At 44.6% G+C, this 21,129-nt stretch overlaps 1 protein-coding gene across 2 annotated transcripts in view; it reads left to right on the forward strand.

Moving 5' to 3' along the window:
• Positions 1–21,129, forward strand: part of USP24 (ubiquitin specific peptidase 24) — a 1,409,949-nt gene that overhangs the window by 106,200 nt on the left and 1,282,620 nt on the right. For both annotated transcript variants that reach the window (XM_069232604.1, XM_069232603.1), the window contains exons 6-8: positions 512–547; positions 2,111–2,176; positions 20,137–20,202. In XM_069232604.1, coding sequence (XP_069088705.1) covers positions 512–547; positions 2,111–2,176; positions 20,137–20,202 — 168 coding nt within the window. The remainder of the gene's footprint in view (positions 1–511; positions 548–2,110; positions 2,177–20,136; positions 20,203–21,129) is intronic.

Here is a 21,129-nt window from a genome sequence, read left to right on the forward strand (position 1 = left end):
TAAACAGCAGTGCATATCAATTGATATACCACCATTTATTTCCTTTAAACCATTTGTTTTTCCTTATTCCTTCTTGCTAAGTAATCTGTCTCATTTCTTATAATTACTCCGAACATTATTAAGTTCACCTGGTCTATGTGGGCAGACCTATATGTGCCTCTAAAGCTCTATCAACTGTCCTTTAACCCTTACCTGTAATTTTTAGCTGGTGTATCCTGTTGCAGCATTTATTCTTTATTGCTCTTAAAAAATGTTTAGTACAATTTTCTTTACCGCAGCTGAAGGACCGCATGCCATACGTACATATGTACATACCCTCCCCATTAGCGGTTTTCAGTATGCACCTCCACAAATGTTTTTAGGGAGACTGTTCATGCATTCATATTGATTTTCATAAATGAATATAATCTTACTAATATTCCACAGAAGATAAATTGAACATCTTATTTTTGACTGATATAGTATGAGCACACTAATCACTGATTTGTTAAAAATACTTATGTTTTTACAGGAACCTCATGGGTGGCTTGTGGATCTTGTGAACAGGGTAGGTAAACTAATAGATCAAAATATTGAGTGCTTAGTACAAGTGGCTTCTTAAGCTGTAGGTAGCATTTTGATGATTGAGGGCTAACTGTCCTTAGGGTTTGGGAGTCCACATCATCCTGAATTGTGAAAAAAGTGTATTTTGCCCTCTTCTAAGAGGCAAGACCCCACTATAAAACTACCTTTAATCACAATCAAAGCAATAGGTAGCACGGAAACTGTCAGATGTTTGTATATAATTAACCAACTTCCTATCTTTAGCCAGAATCTGAAAATTATTTTTGCAACATTAATGCACTAATACATGCAGTACTGGTGATAATAAAAATGTTTTGCTTTTTAGTTGAAAATGTATTTTTTGATTTACTGTGATCTTGTTGAAACCTTGCTGTAAGGGTTTTCATCATTTATGAAAGCAATGACCGCATGACTGAGAACAATCTTAAGAGTAGTAGTAGTTACATGTATGCATAGTTAGTAGGCCAAACTTCTTTAATTTTCTGTACAAAAATAAACTAGCCTATTGCCTGGCTCAGGCACTGGTCTGTACATTACAGTTGGAAATGGACACTGTTGTAAAACCACTTGAGAACACCTTCTGATACTACTTTCTTTAGGATGCAGATGGTTTACTCACCTCTGTCTCTAAGTTTCAACTTTACTAGCCTTAAATTAGGGAGGCCATTTGTTGCTAGGTTACATATGTGTACCCTTGGCATAAAGCAGGTACTTAGTGTTTCTTATTGACGCTATTGAAGAAAGCAAAATCCACTGATCTCTCCTGTGGCGCACCATATATTAAGGTAAAGGGGAAAAGACTGTGCTTCAAGCTGCACCTGTATCATACATGATGTGATACTTAATGAAAAACATTTTGGTGCAGTGAGCCTTGAACAGTATGCATAACCACAAAATTTGAATGTTTAATGCACACACCTCAGTGAACTGTGATCATGCTAGTGGAGGCTGGTGTTCTTTAAATGTTATAGATTCACTAAAATACATGCCATTTTGTTTAACTTATGGGTAAGCAAAATAAGGACCCAGCATACCAGCAGTCATGCACCCTCCCACTCTAGCACAAATCTGCCTGTAGTATCACTGATACTGAAAGGACCAATTGGTGCACAGCAGAGTTAACTTTTTATTTTTTATTTTTACTTATTTTTTACCCCTGAAGCCGTCTGTATATTTATCTTGTAAACCATGCAATACATTAGATTATGTAAGCAAACGTTGAAGCTTGTTTTCCATGCCTAAATATGTTTTGGTGACTTATGTACTAAAGTTAGTTCTTTACTTTTGAAATGGCACAATTGCTTTGTAAACATCTAGGAGTGTGCAGGTATAAAACATGCTTAATGGAGCTTTGCTCTTAACACCAGTTCACATGCCTTAGTTTACATCAGTGTATCGGTCTTTATTTAAAGTTACTTCATTTTTACCTATATATTCTCAAGACGTTTATTTACAGAAGTTGAGTAATGTACAAGGCATTCCACAAAACATGTGGAGCTATCAATAGAACATGACCGAATAAATGTTTCCACTTTTTATATTTTAGTTTGGAGAATTGGGAGGATTTGCAGCTGTTCAGTCTAAGCTGAATACAGAAGATCTCGAACTTGGGGTAAGTTTTTATTTATTTTTTTGTTATTTTGTTGTATAAATTTTTTTTTCCCCTCTTACCAGCTTTCCAAATTAGTGCTTGAAAATGGCACTTCATTTTCATTAGAGACAGGGATGACGATGGATTCTGGCCTGCTGGCACAGAGTGTAAGGGAAACTACTTAAGTCCACTGTGGTTCTAAGGAATGTCTGATCAGTCAAAATGGCTAGAGAAGTGCATCCGTTAACTGGGCATTGTTCATTATTTGACAGTTGAAACCAGTTTCTCTGGATAAGGGTGGTAGGTAGAATATTTTGTTATAGAAGATCGCTTTGCTTCTGCTCAGCTGGTTTACCATACCTGTGCATATTTCTCTCTCTTTGGTTTAAAGGCACAGCACTTTGAAGCTGCTGTGACTAAGTGTGTGCTATATAAATAGCCTTGATAAACCTTGGACAGATATCTGAAGCATCTTGTCCTTATAACTGCTTTTCCTGTATTGCATTTGCCATGAGAGTACATTAAAGGTTTCGTACTTCTTTTGCCATTTTCGCTGAAGACCGGTACAGAATAGAGCATTACTAAGTTTATTTCAGTGCCTCAAGCAGCTTCCTTCCCGAAGAATGCCATGGCAGGAGAGCTGCACCGATCTATTTACAAAATGCAGCACATATTGAATTTGTAGACAACTGATGCTCTTCTTTGGAGACTACTTCTAAGTCTGTTGGCAGCAGAGCATGGTACATACCCTCTTGCATCTACAAAAACATTCTAATGGCTCTGGCCACTGAGGCTCTGTGGCCACAAACCAAGCTAAAGACCAGTATCTGGCACCTTTGTTCCATGAGATGCTGTCTCCTTCTGAGACTATCTGAGGGTGGAAATAACTGTAGCCATCAGCTCCTACATGGAACTTGAATACTGTATTAACAAGACTAATGGGTCCTCCATTTGAACCCCTCCAGTTTCTACTCTGGAAGGTATAATTCCTAGTCACTATTACTTTACTCAGATGTGTCAGTGAGCTTCAGGCATTAACTTTAGAAGAACATTTCTTCCAATTGCATAGTGATAGTGTGGTACATAGTACCAATCATAAATTTCTTCCAAATATATATTTTTCAATTCCACCTTAAACTATTGAATTTACCCATCTTTTTTTCGCAACCTGACTCAGTTGTGGAAATGGCTGTACATACCTTAGATGTAAGAAGCTGTTATGTACCATATCAACAGAACTAAATAATTTAGCAAAACACAACAACTTTTTGTTGCTTTTTCAAAAGGAAGGGTCATCCCAAGTCGGGCATTGCATGTTGGATTGTTAAACGCATCCAAAGTGCTATCCTAAAGCTAAAATAAATTTTCCTGTCCCTGCTAGAGCTCACGCCACTGGTTGAAAAAAAATAAAAGGGAGCTTCTGTTGACTTCCTAAGAAATATACCTATAGCTTACATGTGAAACAGCTACATAGTGTATACTGCATACATTTACAAAACATTACTGTGTAGATGTGCTGGCCCATCACCAAGCCAATGTGAGCCAAGCATTTCTACGTACATAATTTTAAACATCTGAACCCCCACAGGTTAACCACTGCTTATGGAGGAGAACTACTTTATAGTATACGCTGAGCATACATGCCTTGAACGGAAATCGTTACGTACCTAGTAGGCATCTGTTTGTGACATGTAGTGCTGTAGATTTGCATGCACCCATTCTCCTCACCGGCAGTATGTAAGTTATTTTTATGGGTCATCACAAACTTCATCATGGACATCTCTTCATACTACAGTTTTCTTCGCATTCCTTTGTCACCCGCCTTGCTGGAAAAGAGTCTAACAATGGAGTTGATGACCATGCGCAGTACCAGCAAGAGGAGGAGGCACACTACCTCGTACTCACACACATCTGAGCCCAAACATGAGATGTCAGGATTATACTTAGCTTGTGAATCTACAGCACTACATGCCACGAACAAATGCTTACTGGGTTAGTAACATGTTCCTTGTCCCTAATCTCCACTAAAATCATAAGCAACCGTCTTTGATCCCCGTGTGCAAAAAACTGGAAATTTGATGGCTGCTGTAGAGTAACCTGTGTCTCTGCTACAAATAACTGTATCAACTGTCACTGATGGGCCTTAGTGGGATGGAATCCCATAAAAGTGTAATGTCAGTTTCTCCATCCATAGATTAAGCCTCCCTAGCCAAATTGCCCTGATTCTGTTAATTTATCTTTAAAATAAAGGCTTGTAAATTAGGTTTTTCTTATTAACTAGTTTCAGTGGTTGCTTTTTGAACTTTAAATTGTTGGGTTTTCTTTTAATTGAAAGTAAATTAACTTTGGCCAGTGAGCCTTCAAATAGGGTGTTAAAATGATTTATACGTTTAATCGGTAAGTTGGCTTTTCTTACAATAAGTGAAAAATATTAAGCTTATGATGAGTGCTCCAGAATCTTGCATGTGAGTGGGACTATCGTCTGCTAATGATTTGATAAGAGATACCCTTGAAGGAAGCCTAAGATCACAGGTAACAAACAATTCTTTGTTTTCCTTTCCCAGAGCCTGCAGGCAGCTGTGGTTCTCAAATTACATTGTGATTCAAGAACTTAGAAATTGCCATAAAATTGTGCCGTTTTTGAATCTTGGTGTACAAATATGTTTTTTGGCAGGGGGAGAATATGTGGAATTGGCAAGATCAAACAGTCTTTCAGGCCAAGGTTGCATTCAGTTGCCTAGGACCTCAGTCTCTTACATGTTAATTTTTGACTGGGTCACAATTGGGCATTCTTTAACCTGTAATGTTTCAGGTAGGAGCTCTGGAACCTCTTTCAAAGCAGTACTTTGTTCAGATGATGGTCACCTGCTTAACAATTGAATTATGGCTTTTAGGGGTGCAGATTAGTTTTTTTTTTTTTTAACTCAGGCATACTTGTTGGGGAATAGTAGAAAAGCAACAGCTTTTTTAGTGCTACCAATTATTTAATGCTATGCCAATCGCATGCAAATTATTAGTGCATATATTTTAAGGTATATCTCTGCCATAGTACTGATAACAATAGATCTGTATGTTTATTCCAGTTTTGGAAGTTTCAGAGATTCACATGCTTGAATCATTCATCGTCGTCGAGATGGGAGTCCCTGGTGCCTTAAAAATGTAATGATAAACATAGACCATAAAGGCCCTAGGCCAGTGGTTCCCAACCTTTTGACTTCTGTAGACCCCCGTTCTATCAATACTGGAACCTGGGGACCCCTAATTAATCACTTTTGGAATTTGGGGACACCCCGGAGCCCCCACTAAGTCATTACTGAAAACTGGGGCCTAATCTGTTAAAATTATTACATTTTCTAAGCAGTCGCAGACCTCCAGGGGTCCCCAGACCAAAGGTTGGGAACCAGCACCCTAGGCCTTTCAATTTAGTAACAAATAATTGTCGTCATTATCTAAAAAGGGCTAAACAAATCAGATTGCACCACCATGTATAACACTCCTGTGAGAAGCTCCAGTCCCTTAGATTTTCTACAGCTCGTCATGCCAGGGAGCCTCTGCTGAGCTCTGCACAGTTCTAACTGTTCAAGGCTGGTTTCGGAAGATTTTCACAGATGTTTCCCCTCAGGCATTTACAGATATAATTCAGACACACCAAAGAAGGGGCTTTTCAGGGTCTGTGGTACTTACCGAAAGAAGAGGTTTCACGCTGATGACCCTCATCAGGAATCTATATATTGCCCATATCCATCACATAAGACAAAGGACTGCAGGGTATGTCACACTTTCTCATCTAAAACATTTAAGGATCGTGAGGGGTGACTACTATTATGACAACAATACCTTAAGTCCAGAAGTAATCCTGTTTCTGATGATGACAGCGAGGATTCATCTTCATCACCTCAAAAAGCTCACTTAAGAGAGGTAGAGATGTTACTGGGTCTCATTCCCCTCCGGAACCATCAAGATGGCATAAAAAAGACCTCTTATGCCTCTCACAGACACCGCAGTCCATCAAAGTCACCACATAAGTGACCTTTGCCCATAGCAAAAGAGGACCATGGACTCAAGTTCCTCCTCAAAAAGACATTGAAAATCTCTCTGAGGTCTCAAAACCTCTGCTTTAGGTGAGAAACACTTTTAAAAACCTTCCTCTGCTCATCCGATGGATAGATTGTTGATGACCTCACCGTTGACCAACATTGTTGATGGCATCCACTACCATTGTTGTATCGACGGCGGCCTCTGCCTCATTGACGCCCTCATCGTCAACCAGCCACACTCCTGTACTGCTAATGTAACAAATTACAACATCGACGATGCTACCAGTTGACGACAATGGTTCTCCTGTGTACGACAAAGTCAAGATCATTGTTGTCACTCACAGCCAGGACACCGTTGTCAGCAATGATCTTGACGACTGCATCAAATACAAGGAACAAAACTATATTAAAAGGTAATAACTCTCACGCCTGCTCACACATCACCAAGTAAGGTATCTTTATTGCTACCCTCTCATCTTCTTGATGATGAAGACTCTGGGGACTCCGGTCCCTTAGGAGTGGCACACAGCCCTTCTGAACTCCACATTGATTGTCGGGAGGATGAAAATTATGAGCAATAATATTATGCACCCCAAGAACACTAACAACAAAAACGTCTGGAACAGATGGTGTCTTCCATCGTCGCCGGTTTCAAACCTGCAAATCATGTTATGGGACTACAGAAGACATTTTTCCTCCAACGTCACCTTCTGCCAGACATATATTAACACCGGCAACCTCAATTCCTTTACAGCCAGAAACTCCAGAAGCTCCGCAGCCATTTCTTTCTTATACATCAGCAGGTTGTACTCCACAGGTGGTTCAGCTACAAGATCTCACTTGATCTGAGGAGGAAAGGGAAGAAGGTGAACTTTACGAAACTCATGATGAATAGGATTATTATGTATTGCCAGCATCGTCATTATTCAACGCCACCCCCTTTGGATTCCCTTTCGGAGGACATAGGTGTTTTTCACAGCCTTCTAGAAAGAGCAGTGAGACGGTTCAAACTTTCTATGCCTACAAAGCAAGATGTCTGCTTCCTTTATGACTTAGGGTAGCTTTACGAAAAAGTGTTATGGCCATGCTCATTATTGATTACAGCTAGGAAGAGGGCTTAAAAGTTAGCAGAAATCCAGGTTCAGTTGCCGCAGTGTTAACACGTCTTGATAACAAAATTACATAGCCCCAGGGGATTCACAGCATGTTTCGCAGGACAACCTAAAACGGACTCTGTAGTTTCACAGGCGGCACAGCGCAGAACCAGAAATCCTTCCACAACACTGTCAGCACCTCCAAACAGAGTGGGTAAATGCTTCGATAATATTGGAAAGCTCTTTTCATCCATGTCAGCGCTCACAGTAAGAGCAGCAAATTCCCTGGCTGTACATGGACGATGCGAAGATATAAAGTGTGAAGCTAAAAACGTTTTGCATGAGTGCCCATCATCATTGTGTCATGGATATTGCTACCACTAGATTCAGACAGCCACCTGGGGCTGCAGTGTTAAAACTTTAGGGATGGATCTAAGCTACGTCCTTCAGGCCAGAGGTCCAGACCAAAATATTAGATTTGCCTTATGATGGTGAAGCCCTTTTTCAGAAAACACATCTATCACTGCCTTTCCCTTGGACTGGCCATTTTTTGATCAAGTTTGATATCCCCTACACAGAGATCATAGTTCCAAAGGCGGCTCCTTCCACCCTAATTAAACACTGGTCAAAACATGACCTTACAAGATGGATAGAAGGTCTTTGTGGGGCTGTTTGCAGCCAGCAGGGCGATGTCAATCTGGATTATAATGTGATGAGGAGTGGATTGTGACATCATTTGACATGGTGGTTCCCAGAAAAATGCAGAAACCATCCCGTAATAAAATTATGGGCACTTTGTTTACCCCTGAGATTAAGGAACTTAAAAAACAGCGTAAAAGGGAATAAAGGAGTTGGAGAGTGCAGTATAATGATGATAGAAACTATATTTATAAAAAGCTCTGAAAATGAATCAATACACAGTCAGTGAAGGAAAGGACTGAAGACTTTGCTAATGGGATTGGTCAGTACTCAAATGTTTCTAAGGAAACCCTTAAGATTATAAATTCCTTCTTAAAACCTAATGTGACAGGAACAGGCCCCCTCCCTCTAAGGAACGTTGTGAAGAATTTGCTAAGTTCTTCATCAGAAAGTCCAATCATATCTATGACTCCTCGAGAGGGGAACCCAGTTGCCTCTGATTTGGTAGCGGGTCCTCTGAAAAATCTCACTGCTCCGATTGCATCGGATTCCCCCCTGCCGCCCCCCCCCCCCCCCCCCCCCCCCCACATAATGGACTGCAATGCAGTTAGGGAACTAGCCATCACTATTAAATCAGGCTCGCCGGTGGCCCCAGCTCCTGTTGACATTTTGTTAATGGCTGGTGATATTTTGGTATCCACTAATAACACCGTATATAATCTGTCTCTTGAAAAGGGTCTAGTACCAGCCCTCTGGAAGCATGCAATTGAGAGTCCTTTGCTGAAAAAAAAACTCTCCTTAGACCCGGCTAAAGCTGAGAACTACAAACCTATCTCCCTGTTGTCTGGTATTAGTAAAATCATTGAGAAACAGGTCAATAAGTATTTGTCTGATTTTCTGAAAACCCATAATCTTCATCAAACGCAGACAAGTTTCTGTCCTGAATACTCTACGGAGACCGCTCTTTTACTGGCCACTGAAGAGATCAGGAAAACTGTAGATCTTGGTGGCTCGGCTGCACTAATACTTTTGGATTTAAGTAAGGCCTTTGATATGGTCTCTCAGGCCCTTAGGCACAGGCTGGAAGAGCTTGTATCAAAGGCAAAGCACTTAGCTGGTTATCTTCTTTTCTGGAGAAGATAAGTTTTCAGGTCAGAGAAGGTCACTTACTTTCAGTCATCAGTTCAATTGTGGTTTGCCTCAAGGTTCTTCCTGGAGTCCCACCCTCTTGAATGTTTATGTACTCCCATTAGCAGATATTTGTTCTGCCAGTTTTTCAATGTTGTCCTGTGCACACTACACTCACATTGTTGTCTCTTTGACCCCCAACTCTAGTGCCACTTCAGAGATTCTGTCAAAGTGTCTGGAGCAAGTACATAATTGGATGAGGAAGAGCTGTCTTAAATTGAATGGTGATAAAACCAAGGTTATGGTGAGTGGAAATAATCCCTCATTATGGGACCAACGTAACTGGCCCAGATGTCTGGGGTAACGTCCCATCCCGAAAGAGGAGGTAAAGAGCCTATGATTCTCCTAGATAAAGATCTTACAATAGCATTTCAGCCCAGGAAGGTCCTATTTTTCCTTGTTAACGACCCTTAGGAATACAATTAAGTGGCTCCCAGCTCAGACACTGAGAATAGTAATTCACGGTCCCATCCTGTCTTGGCTGGATTATGGAAACTCACTCTTCCTTGGCAGGCCAGAGTATGTCATCAGGAGGCAGCAGAATGTTCAGAATGCCACAGCTAAAGTACTGCTATGTATTCCTAGATCACAGTCCGTACAGTGGGCCTTAGCCAGCCTTTACTGGCTACCAGTAACAAAAAAGATCTACTTTTAAAACTTTATGTAATCTTCATAAAGTAAAATATGCTCAGAGACCATACATTCTCAGGAACCCAATCACTACTTATTGTACAACATGTGAATTAAGATCAAATACGCAGTCCCTTTTTGCCACCCCCTGGATCATCAAAACTAGGAGCTGAGGCAGATCTTTTGCTTCTTTGGCAACTAAGCTTTGAAATTCCATCCCTATTCAACTAAGAGCCGATCATAACTGTTTAGTTTCAGAAAAAATTAAAGACCTATCTCTTCACATAAACTGTTTGCCTATCTGTCAGTTTCCTGGCTTGTCCCGTTAGCGCTAGGAAACCCTTATGGGAGCTCAACACTGTACTTTCACAGTTAATGAGAGTCATTCAAGCCTATCCATAAGGTTGATATCAAATTTCTCTCTTAGAAGGTAGCTCTCCTCCTTGCTTTAACCTCAGTAAGAAGAGTCAGTAAAATTCAGGCTTTCACCATTCAGGATCCTTTCCTCCAGTTCAGTGACAATAGGTTTATTCTACGCACAACCCCTAAATTCATTCCTAAAGACCCATCACACTTTCATCTCAATGAACCTGTGGTTCTCAAGTCATTTTGTTTAATCCTCAAATGCCAGCAGATTAAGCATTACACTCTGAGGATAGCAAACAGTGCTTAAAGTTCTGTTTAAATAGTGCTAGGAGTTTTTTCAGATCCAGCCAACTTTTTGTGGCCTACAGCACGCCAAGAAAAGATTTTCCCCTACCGAAACATAGCATCTGTAGATGGATCTTCAGCACCATTTTGTACTGTTTCCAGAAGGCTGGCAGACCTTTAAGCACAAAAGCATGTGCTCACTCGACAAGAACTATGTCTACTTCCATGGCATTGTTTGCTGGGGTGTCACTACCAGATAACTGCAGAGCAGCAACCTGGAAAAATGTGCACACCTATATGCAACACTACGGCTTGGACTCTGCAGTTCTCAATAATGCGGCAGTAGGACAAGTGTTATTAAGGCATCGCTTTCAGTGAAGGTGAGCTGTCCCTTTATCCCTGCCATTCTCTTACTTGTTACTCAAATTTTACTTACATATACTGTGTATTCCTGTAGGGGGATTTTACATTTAAAGGAAAATTTGCTTGTTTTGCGGCTGTTTAGTCTGATTCAAATATGTCAATCTATGAAAGTTTTGATACTGGAGTAAGAAAATAAGTTACTTGTAACTGTAGTTCTCCAGTTGTGGAACCTTTCATGGATTCACCTGCAACCCACCCTCCTCCCCTGGGAAGCTCACCTTCAATCTCAGTACAGTTTCAAATATTTTTACTCGGACTGAAGAATCTGAGGGACTGGAACTTCTTACAGGAGTGCTACAACCTGATTTGGTTGAGACTTAACTTTAGTCCTTTTTTGGGGGCATGGCCAAGATGGCGGCTGAGTAAGAACAGCTCCGCCACAGGCGCGTGAAAAATCCTGCCAGACATTGCCCATCCGACAGCCATGAACATCCATACAGCAGCGGGAGCTGCACAGCAGTGGACCGGAGCCGCAGAACATCGGTTCCGACAATGGGGCTGCTGGAATTGACGGCGAGTTGCAGACTGCTCGGGCTCGTGGAGCGCGGTCTGGGCCTGGGCTGACGACGGGCACTGAATCGGGCCGGAGTAGGGCTGGTCTGGGCCCCATTCATGAGGCACTTCCACCTTCGGCAGGACTGGGTTGCAGTCCAGATCGGCGGCCTCATTTGATGCTTCCGTTGCTGCCCTGGTGTACCCTCTGGGTCCTCCGCTGGAGAGCTCCGTTGGCCATTACACGCTATGCATGCACATGGGAACCCGCTGCAAAAACCTGCGCTGGAGCAACAGAGGTGTGCAGTGAGCTTGGGAGGGCGCGGGAACAATAATAGCCCTCACTTTCGTTTAGGAGGGAGTTCAGACCAGACAAGAGGGAGCAACCCGATCCCGGCGCCATTCTCCCTGGCCGAGCTGTCGCCCTCCTCACCGCGTTGCCTTGGGACAGCATAGGACGCCCTTCCCTCACCTCTAAGAGGGGATTGCCAAGAGGGGCACTCGAGAAACATATTCACCGTAAGCGTAGTACCCCACATTGGTGGCCACACCTGAAGACGCTACTGACGGACGAGAACTTAACTGTAAAGGAGGATCAAAGAGATCATACAGTCTGATATGAACATATGAGTGGCGAAATGCACCATTCAGAGAACGCTCCTGTTGCAGTGTCTTGAGATTCAGACCCCTAGGAGAGGACTGCTGAACAAATACTGGGAGCAGTAACTGGTGGGAAGACATGATGGGGGAAGGCTAAAGCTGCCAGATCGTCATCGCTGTGTGATCAGGAGGACCCACCTGAGCTGTCATTGAGGACATTGGCCCCACTGACTCTACAGCACTTGGAGGCCACCTTATAATCGTACTCAGGACAATTCGAGAAAATACTGCAAGCCATCATGGACACCAAACTGTCCCTGGAGAATAGAATTGACTCTGTTTCCCAAGATGTTAATTTGCTAACAGCTGATCACTGTAAATTAACAGACGGTAACAGCAACGGAGTCAACCATACAATCCATAAATCCCACTGTTTTGGAACTGCAGGATTACGTGAAGTGGCCAGACTTGGAAGTGAAAACTCTACACCGAAGAGCAGAGGAGGCTGAAGGGAAATCTTGTTGTAATAATGTAAGATTCATGGGTTTCCCGGAGAAAGTGGAAGGTCAGAGCACAGAACTATTACTAGAACATTGACTCACGAACATGGTGCTGAAAGGGACAATACCAAAATCTTTCTCCATAGAACGGGCTCATAGGATTCCAGTAAGGCTGCCGCCCCAGGATCGCCTCCCCGTCCGCTTATAGCACGCTTTCCTAACTACAGAGATAGGGACATGATACTGCAATATTTCCGTAACAGTGGTACTGAGCGTTGCGAGGGGGCCTCCATCACAGCCTACCCAGACTTCATGGTGGAGGTGCAACACCAACGATACACCTATGTAAAAATCAAACATAATATTAAATACGCTCTCATGTTTCCTGCCAAACTGCAAGTGTCTATAGAAGATAGTATTCACATCCTCCCCACGCCAGCAGATGCCTAGACATGGATGCATGCTAAAGGCATTGCCCAATACCCATCAGAAAACGAGGAACAAGAAGACTGGCTAACACCAGCCACCTGTCGGCGGCCCCGGAAAAGATCTCAAGCCAAACCCACGAAAACGCAAGCAGCTGCAGAACGCATGAGGGCATTGCGTGACACGGCAATCCACACTGAAAACACTTTTGCGCCACTGCAAGATAGTCCACAGACCTATCCATATTCCGACACTGGAAGCTCTAGATCAACGCTCCTGGGTATGACTAAGGGCCTGGACATCACTCCCCAAATGACCGATGACCTCTAAGCATGGTGCATAAACTATCCAACCTGACACCCACATAGGAAGATGAATCCGCCGCCCGGGAAGGCACGTATTCAGGGCTTTACCTGAATGGATGAAGGATAATTGAGGTCTGCAAGGGACAACCGCGTTACCCCCTTTTTTGAACTGGTGGCGGGACAAAGTAATCAGGCTGGTAATGGAGAGTTAACCGCACTGGGACGGTGCATGTTCTGTAATGTGGAAGGAACTGTGGATGGCTCTTTCTTGGCTATCATTTATCCTCTTACAGGGCCAAGGCACAGACCCCCAATGGAAGCTGCCACGTCTCCCCAGATGGTTTCCACATGGACAGCCCTGGCCTGCAATTGCATGTTTTCTCTTTTGTCAGTATTGGGGGTAATTGGAGGTGTGCTTGTGTGCCACCAGTTTTGGGATTCAATGTTATTGTTGGGTGGGAGGGGGGGACACACAAAATAAATTTCAATGGGTTGCACTACAGTCAATTGCAATGATCATACATGCACATCACAAAAATATGCAGACACATACCCTTATCGGCGGGAACACACCAAGCCATGTACCGCCAAGAACCCTCTTAAATCATGGGTACCCACACTATACACAGAGCTATAATATCTTATCATGGAATGTGCGCAATATGGCCACACCAACCAAGAGACACTGAATTCATTCATTCCTCAAGCATCATAATACCCACTTTGCTATCTTACAGGAAACACATTTATTGGACAGTGAATTGCAGAAACTGAGGAAGCGCTGGAGAGGTCAGATGTATGGCACCTCTTCCTCCGCATATGCAAGGGGGTTATCATGGATAGCATTGGGGGTATCCTATGTTCAGCATGCCAAGAAGGTGGGGGCTATGTTTTATATTGGAAGGGCTGTTGGATGGAAGACCGAGGAGCCCCCCCCTTGCCTGCCTGCTTCGCTGAAGAGACCCCCGGGTCTCCCATTGAACTCCATTGCAAACCCGATGCTTGTTTGCACTCTGCACCCGGCCGCCCCCGTGCCGGGAATGGTGTACTTTTTGTGCTGACTTGTCACCCCCGGTGCCCTACAAAACCCCCCTGGTCTGCCCTCCGAAGACGCGGGTACTTACCTGCTGGCAGACTGGAACCGGGGCACCCCCTTCTCCATTGAAGCCTATGCGTTTTGGGCACCACTTTGACCTCTGCACCTGACCGGCCCTGAGCTGCTGGTGTGGTAACTTTGGGGTTGCTCTGAACCACCATCGGTGGGCTACCTTGGAGCCAACTGTGAACCCTGTAGGTGGTTTACTTACCTGCAAAGCTAACAAACACTTACCTCCCCCAGGAACTGTTGAAAATTGCACTGTCTAGTTTTAAAATAGCTTATTGCCATTTTTGTGAAAACTGTACATGCTATTTTGCTGATTCAAAGTTCCCAAAGTACCTAAGTGAAATACCTTTCATTTGAAGTATTACTTGTAAATCTTGAACCTGTGGTTCTTAAAATAAACTAAGAAAATATATTTTTCTATACAAAAACCTGTTGGCCTGGAATTGTCATTTAGTGTGTGTTCCTCATTTATTGCCTGTGTGTGTACAACAAATGCTTAACACTACCCTCTGATAAGCCTACTGCTCGACCACACTACCACAAAATAGAGCATTAGAATTATCTCTTTTTGCCACTGTCTTACCTCTAAGGGGAACCCTTGGACTCTGCATGCTATTTCTTACTTTGAAATAGTACATACAGAGCCAACTTCCTACAGGGCATTATCAGGAAATTAAGTCATGCAGCCAGAGGTGGTTCTTAATAGATGGAATGCAAACCTCCCACAGCCCCTGACACCCAAATTGTGCGTGGAAGCTCACCAAAATGTAAAGAGGGCATCCCGTAACCATAGAATTCGATACACACAGTTCAATTTTGTTCACCAGACTTATTCATCTGCATATTGTATCCAGTGCATGTACCCTGCCTCAAACACTGGCTGTCCTCGATGCGGGTTCCCTGTGGCTCGATTCTATCATATTGTATGGAAATGTGTCCCGTTACAGAAGGAATCACAGGTAATAGTAGCGTAGGAGCAATGCCACTGACCTGGTCAGTGAAGTGGACTGCTCTGCTTCCTGTAGCTCCACCTGCTAAGTAGAGCCCTCGTTCCTCGGTCCTCTGAACTCCTGACCCCTGTCAGGAGTTCGAGGCCCTCCTCCACCCGCAGGCTTCTGCCTGTGCCTCATCCCTGGTGTCTAGTGGGAGAGCTCTGCTTTCCTACTAGGCTGCCTCTCTCCTCCTTTTCTCTGCTTAGCTCTCTGTGTGCTCTCTTCAGTGTCTGCCCCCCTTTGCCCTTTTTTGCCATTCGCTCACCTCAGTGCTCTTTATGACTCTTGCTTTACTTCTGTGCTTTTCCCTCCACTCTCCCACGCTCTCCCCACCCCTCTCTTGATCTCCCCCGCCGCTGATGCACCTGCAGCCCACCCCCTCCTCTCTCTTGCGCTGCACTTCCGCCGCTTCTCCCCCAACCCCTTTTTTTGCGCCGTTTTTCGCTCCCGCCTCCCAGCTGTCCTCTCCTCCTCCCCTCCCTACTTAATGGTGTCTGCTGCGCAGTCACGCAGCAGGTGCGCCAAAGGCAAGCCTGTCTGTGTCTGTCTGCACACAGTGCTGGAACCCCTTGGTCTCGCCCTTCCACCGCTACTACACCCATCTTCGTTACAGCGCCACCGCCCTCCACGCCCTCATACACCAGTGGCTCACCTGCCTGCCATCAAGCCACCCTGCAGCTCACCCTTCTCCTGCCGGAACTGCACCTTCACCAGCTTCCACGCAAACGACCCACACTGCAAGGCAGGACACAACCATCTCAGAGGCATCCTACTCAACACCCGATCTGTCCACAAACGCGCTGTCAAACTTTGGAATCTACTTGACTCAGCTTCCCCAGACGTCGCCTTCCTGACCGAGACCTGGGCGAACCCCTCGCCAGTGCCAGACATCGCCATACCCATCCTGGACGGCTACAAGATCACCCACAGGGACCGCTCCAACACAAACCAGGAGGAGGCATCGCCATCGTACACAATAACACCCTGAAGATCACGACCAGCATCAAAGACACCCTCAGCACTGCCGAACACTTGCACTTCTAGATCCACACTGACCCAAACACCACCCTCCGAGGGACCTTCTTTTACAGACTCCTCAGCCCCAGACAGCAGTTTAGCGACTCCATCACAGACGTCATCAGCACACACGCTCTCGCATCCACAGAGTACATACTCCTTGGGGACTTGAACTGCCCCCTCGAGCACCAATGATAACAACTCTACCAACCTGCTCGACAACCTCTCCAACCTCGGCCTTAAACAGCTCGTCACAACACCCACCCCCTCCGCAGGACACACACTCGACCCCATTTTCTCTGCCAGCAAACATGTCTCCTTCAGCCATACCACTGAACTCCACTTGGCCGACCACCACTGCATCCACTTCTCCTTCAAGAAACCCACAACACACCATCACCCGCAACGCATTCCCCACTGCAGATGGAACAAGATCACGGAAGACCAACTGATCACTACCCTCTCCTGGAACCCACCTATCGACACTACCAACACTGACACAATAGCCCTCAACTTCAGGCAATGGATAGACTGTGCCAACACTCTCACCCTGATCAAAAATCCTTCCAACAGACGCACCAATAGAAAGGCCTTCTGATTCACCGCCGACCTCCAAGAATCTAAGCAAACATGCCGAAGACCCTAAAAGAAGGGGCGCCAAGATCAGACACTGGACAACTGCACAGCCTTCCAAAATGCAATCCGCAGACACCACTCATCCGAACCACCAAGAGCACTGCCTTCAAGGAACGCATCAACAACAGCGCACACATCTACAAGGAGCTCTTCAACATCGTGAAGGAGCTCGCCATCCCGGGCTCCAACGTCAACGACATCCCGCCATCACAAAACTTCTGCGACTCCCTAGCCACCTTCTTCCACCGCAAGATCGCAGACATCCATTACAGCTTCAGCACTCAGACGCCCCGTCAACCACGGACACTACAGACTCACCACCAGCCTCCTGCTCTCCTGGACCCACGTCAACGACAACAACACCATCGAAATCATGAACACCATCCACTCCGGCTCACCATCCGATCCCTGCCCTCACCACATCTTCAACAAAGCAGGCTCCGTCATCGCACCCCAACTCAGGAAGATCATCAACAGTTCCTTCAAGTCCACCACCTTCCCGGAGAGCTGGAAACACACAGAGATCAGCACCCTCCTCAAGAAACCTAAGGCAGACCCAAAGGACCTCAAGAACTTCGGGCCCATCTCCCTGCTCCCCTTCCCGGCAAAAGTCATAGAGGAAATTGTCAACAAACTACTGACCCGTTTCCCCGAGGAGAACAGCACTCTGGACCCATCCCAGTCTGGATTCCGCAACAACCACAGCACCGAAACTGCCCTCATCACCGCCACCGACTACATCGTAACCATACTGGATAACGGCAAAACCGCGGCCCTCATCCTTCAGGACCTCTCAGCCGCATTCGACACTGTCTGCTACCACACCCTGCACACACGCCTCAGCGATGCATGAATCCGCGACTGAGCCCTTGACTGAGCCCTTGACTGGATCACCTCCTTCCTCACCAGCAGAACTCAGAGATTCCGCCTCCCTTCATTCCACTCTTAAGCCACCAAAATCATCTGCAGCATATCCCAGGATTCATCCCGGAGCCCGACCCTCTTCAGTGTCTACCTGGCTCCGCTCACTAACATTGCCCGGTCTCACAACCTCAACATCATCTCATACGCCAATGACACCCAGCTTATCCTCTCCCTCACTAAGGACACCGCCAAGACCAACCTCCACGAAGGAATGAAGGCCATCGCCGAATGGCTGAAGAACAGCTGCCTGAAACTGAATTCGGACAATACTGAGGTCCTCATCTTCGGCTCCACCCCCTCCGCATGGGACGACTTCTGGTGGCCTGCCACACTGGGAACTGCACCGACACCCACCAACCACACACAACCTGGGATTTATCCTGGACTCTTTACTATCTATGACTCAGCAAGTCAACGCCATCTCCGCCTCCTGCTTCAAAACCCTCAGAATGCTTCGGGAGATCTACAAATGGATCCCCATTGAAACCAGAAGAACAGTCGCCCAAGCCCTCGTAAGCAGCAATCTGGACTACGGCAACGCCCTCTACGCAGGAACCACGGCCAAACTCGAGAAGAGACTGCAACGCATCCAGAAGTCCTCCACACGCCTCGTCCTGGACATCCACTGCCACATCCCAGCCCAACTGAGAGACCTGCATTGGCTCCCCGTCAACAAGAGAATCACCTTCAAACTCCTCACCCACGCTCACAAAGCACTGCACAACACCTGACCAGAATACCTCAACAGATGGCTCTCCTTCTACACCCCAACCTCACAGCTTTGCTCCGCTGACCTTGCCCTCGCCACCATCCCACGCATCCGCAGAACAACCACAGGTGGCAGATCATTCTCACACCTCACTGCCAAGACGTGGAACACTCTTCCCACCCACCTCTGTCAGACCAAGGACCGCCTTACCTTCAGGAGACATCTCAAGACTGTTCGAGCAGTAGCAGTCCCCCTCAACCCTCCCACTTCTCACCCCACCTCAGCGTCTTGAGACCCTCACGGGTGAGTAGTGCACTTTACAAATTCCCTGATTATTTGATTGACATCTCAGATATTACGGATTATACATTCGCCCCCATCCTAGAGTCCTGCCTTTTGGGACTTCGTCCTAGATCCAGAAAGCACACACATATCCACAGTTTTGCTGATCTGGTGTTCATCATGTACAAAAGATTAATTGCTATGAGATGGAAGGCACCTATGCCCCCAGGGGACTCCAGTTGGCACCACCTGACAATAAAATGGGCCCGTACAGAAATACACACACTACGCAATAGGAGCCAGCTAAGCACAGACTATGACACATGGGGAACACTAGGGCCAAAACTAGAGGCCAAAAATTACAACCGTGACAAACCCAATGGACAGCCGGACCATTGCACTATACATAGTCATCTCTTACTTATCCAGGATGGTCTAATTACAACCAGTCTATGTACAATTCCGCAATAGGATACAGTGAAACCTTACAGTGTCCTGTATTTGAAAGATTGCTTCATATTGATCTGAATCGCCCCAGAGGAATGGTAGGACTGGCTAACTAAAATTGACCCGGGAGGGAACATTGAAGGTGAGATGCTTAATCCGCCCGCTCGCGTGCTACATAGGTTTGTAATGATAAATGTTAATGCATATGCAAAAGTTACTTATGGAGGAGCTGCCCAGAAGATGAGTGGTGTCTTTGGTTTACAATACATTGGATGTTCCTAGGGTAATGTAATATATGGTAATACATGGTAACACTGTGCTACGTCCTGTATCAAGATCAATGGACAATGATATTTTACTGTAATGCACAGTAAACCCGTTTCTGTAGTTGCTGCAGTTAATATGTTTTGAAACTAATAAAACAGATTTATAAAAAAAACAAAAAAAACTTTAGCCCTTTTTTAGGTAATGACGATATGTTACTAAATTAAAAAGGCCTAGGGCACTTTTTGGTCTGTGTGTATCATAACATTGCTTTTTGGGGACTACAGTCTCTATGACGGGGAATGATTCAAGCATGTGAATCTATGAAAGGATCCCATCCCGGAGAACTACAGTCGTCGATAACTTATTTTCAACTAGTTTACTGTCTCAGCAATATAAATGAGTAAAGTTGTGTATTATTTGATTTTATTATTTTTCCCACTTTCCCCTTAATGTTTAAAATAGCATTTATGTTTAAAGTTAACAAATTATTGTTCAACACATGCTAGCACAGGACATTTGGGATATGTTTTCCACTGTAAGATTTAAGCTGCTATTTTTTTCTGTACCATTTATGAGATGCAAGAATAGAACTACACAATTTGTCCTTTATTTTACAGGCTGTGTCTGCCTTAGTTCAGCCTTTGGGAGTATGTGCTGAATATCTGAACTCTTCAACAGTACAGGTAATTATAAATTGGTTACAACTATGTTTTAAAGGATGCAATCGATTTGTTCTATGGAATGCTGTACCAGTTTATAAAAAACATTTTATATTTGTATGAGGGTTAAGAAAAAGTGTCAGTATATGCTGTGGATCTGTGCACTTCCTCCAACCATGTTTTGATAGTGTTTGTTGTCTTAATATTCCTTTGATGCAAGCTGTGTTTGTTTTATTAGCAATCTTCTTAGAATGAGTCTTAAAGACTTTATTATGTGTACAGTTATAGAGAACAACTTCTTTTTTTTTTTTTTTTCTTCTTCTTCTTTTTTTTAAATATTGTTATTGGGATTTGCTAGACCTGACACCCTTGGTGTGGTATTCTTTTTGCTTTCATTGCCCTATTTTTGCTGCACTTGTTTGTGTTAGCTTTAGACTCTGTGTGTTTTCCACCTGCTAACCAGTGGCAAAGTGCGTTTCTCTCACCCTTGTACATGATCAAATTGGTACACACCCAATTGGCACATTTAATTTACTTGTAAGTCTGTAGTACATGGTACTACAAGTACCCAGGGTCTGTAAATTAAATACTACAAGGGGGTGCAGCACACAATTTGGCACCCACTAATGTATCACTGTTAAATGTCTCAGGGCTGCCACTGGAGCCTCTAGTACAGTTTTAAACTGCCTTTTCAACCTGGCCAAACTAACTTTTTGCCAGGCCTAAACCTTCTTTTTTTTTTAATGCTCATTAGTCGCCCGTAAGGTAGGCCCTAAAGGTTCACAGGGCAAGGGTGCATTATATTTAAAAAGTCGGTCATGTTCGCTTAAGGTCCTGACACTGATAAAGTCCTAAAATTGTTTGTAGTAGTAATGGTTATTTCTAAAGTGGACTAACACTGGGTTGCCTTATTACCCTTAGTATGTGAGAATTTCAGTTTGGGAACAGATA

This window comes from Pleurodeles waltl, chromosome 4_2 (assembly GCF_031143425.1).
Source record: "Pleurodeles waltl isolate 20211129_DDA chromosome 4_2, aPleWal1.hap1.20221129, whole genome shotgun sequence".
Classification (NCBI taxonomy): Eukaryota; Metazoa; Chordata; class Amphibia; order Caudata; family Salamandridae; genus Pleurodeles; species Pleurodeles waltl.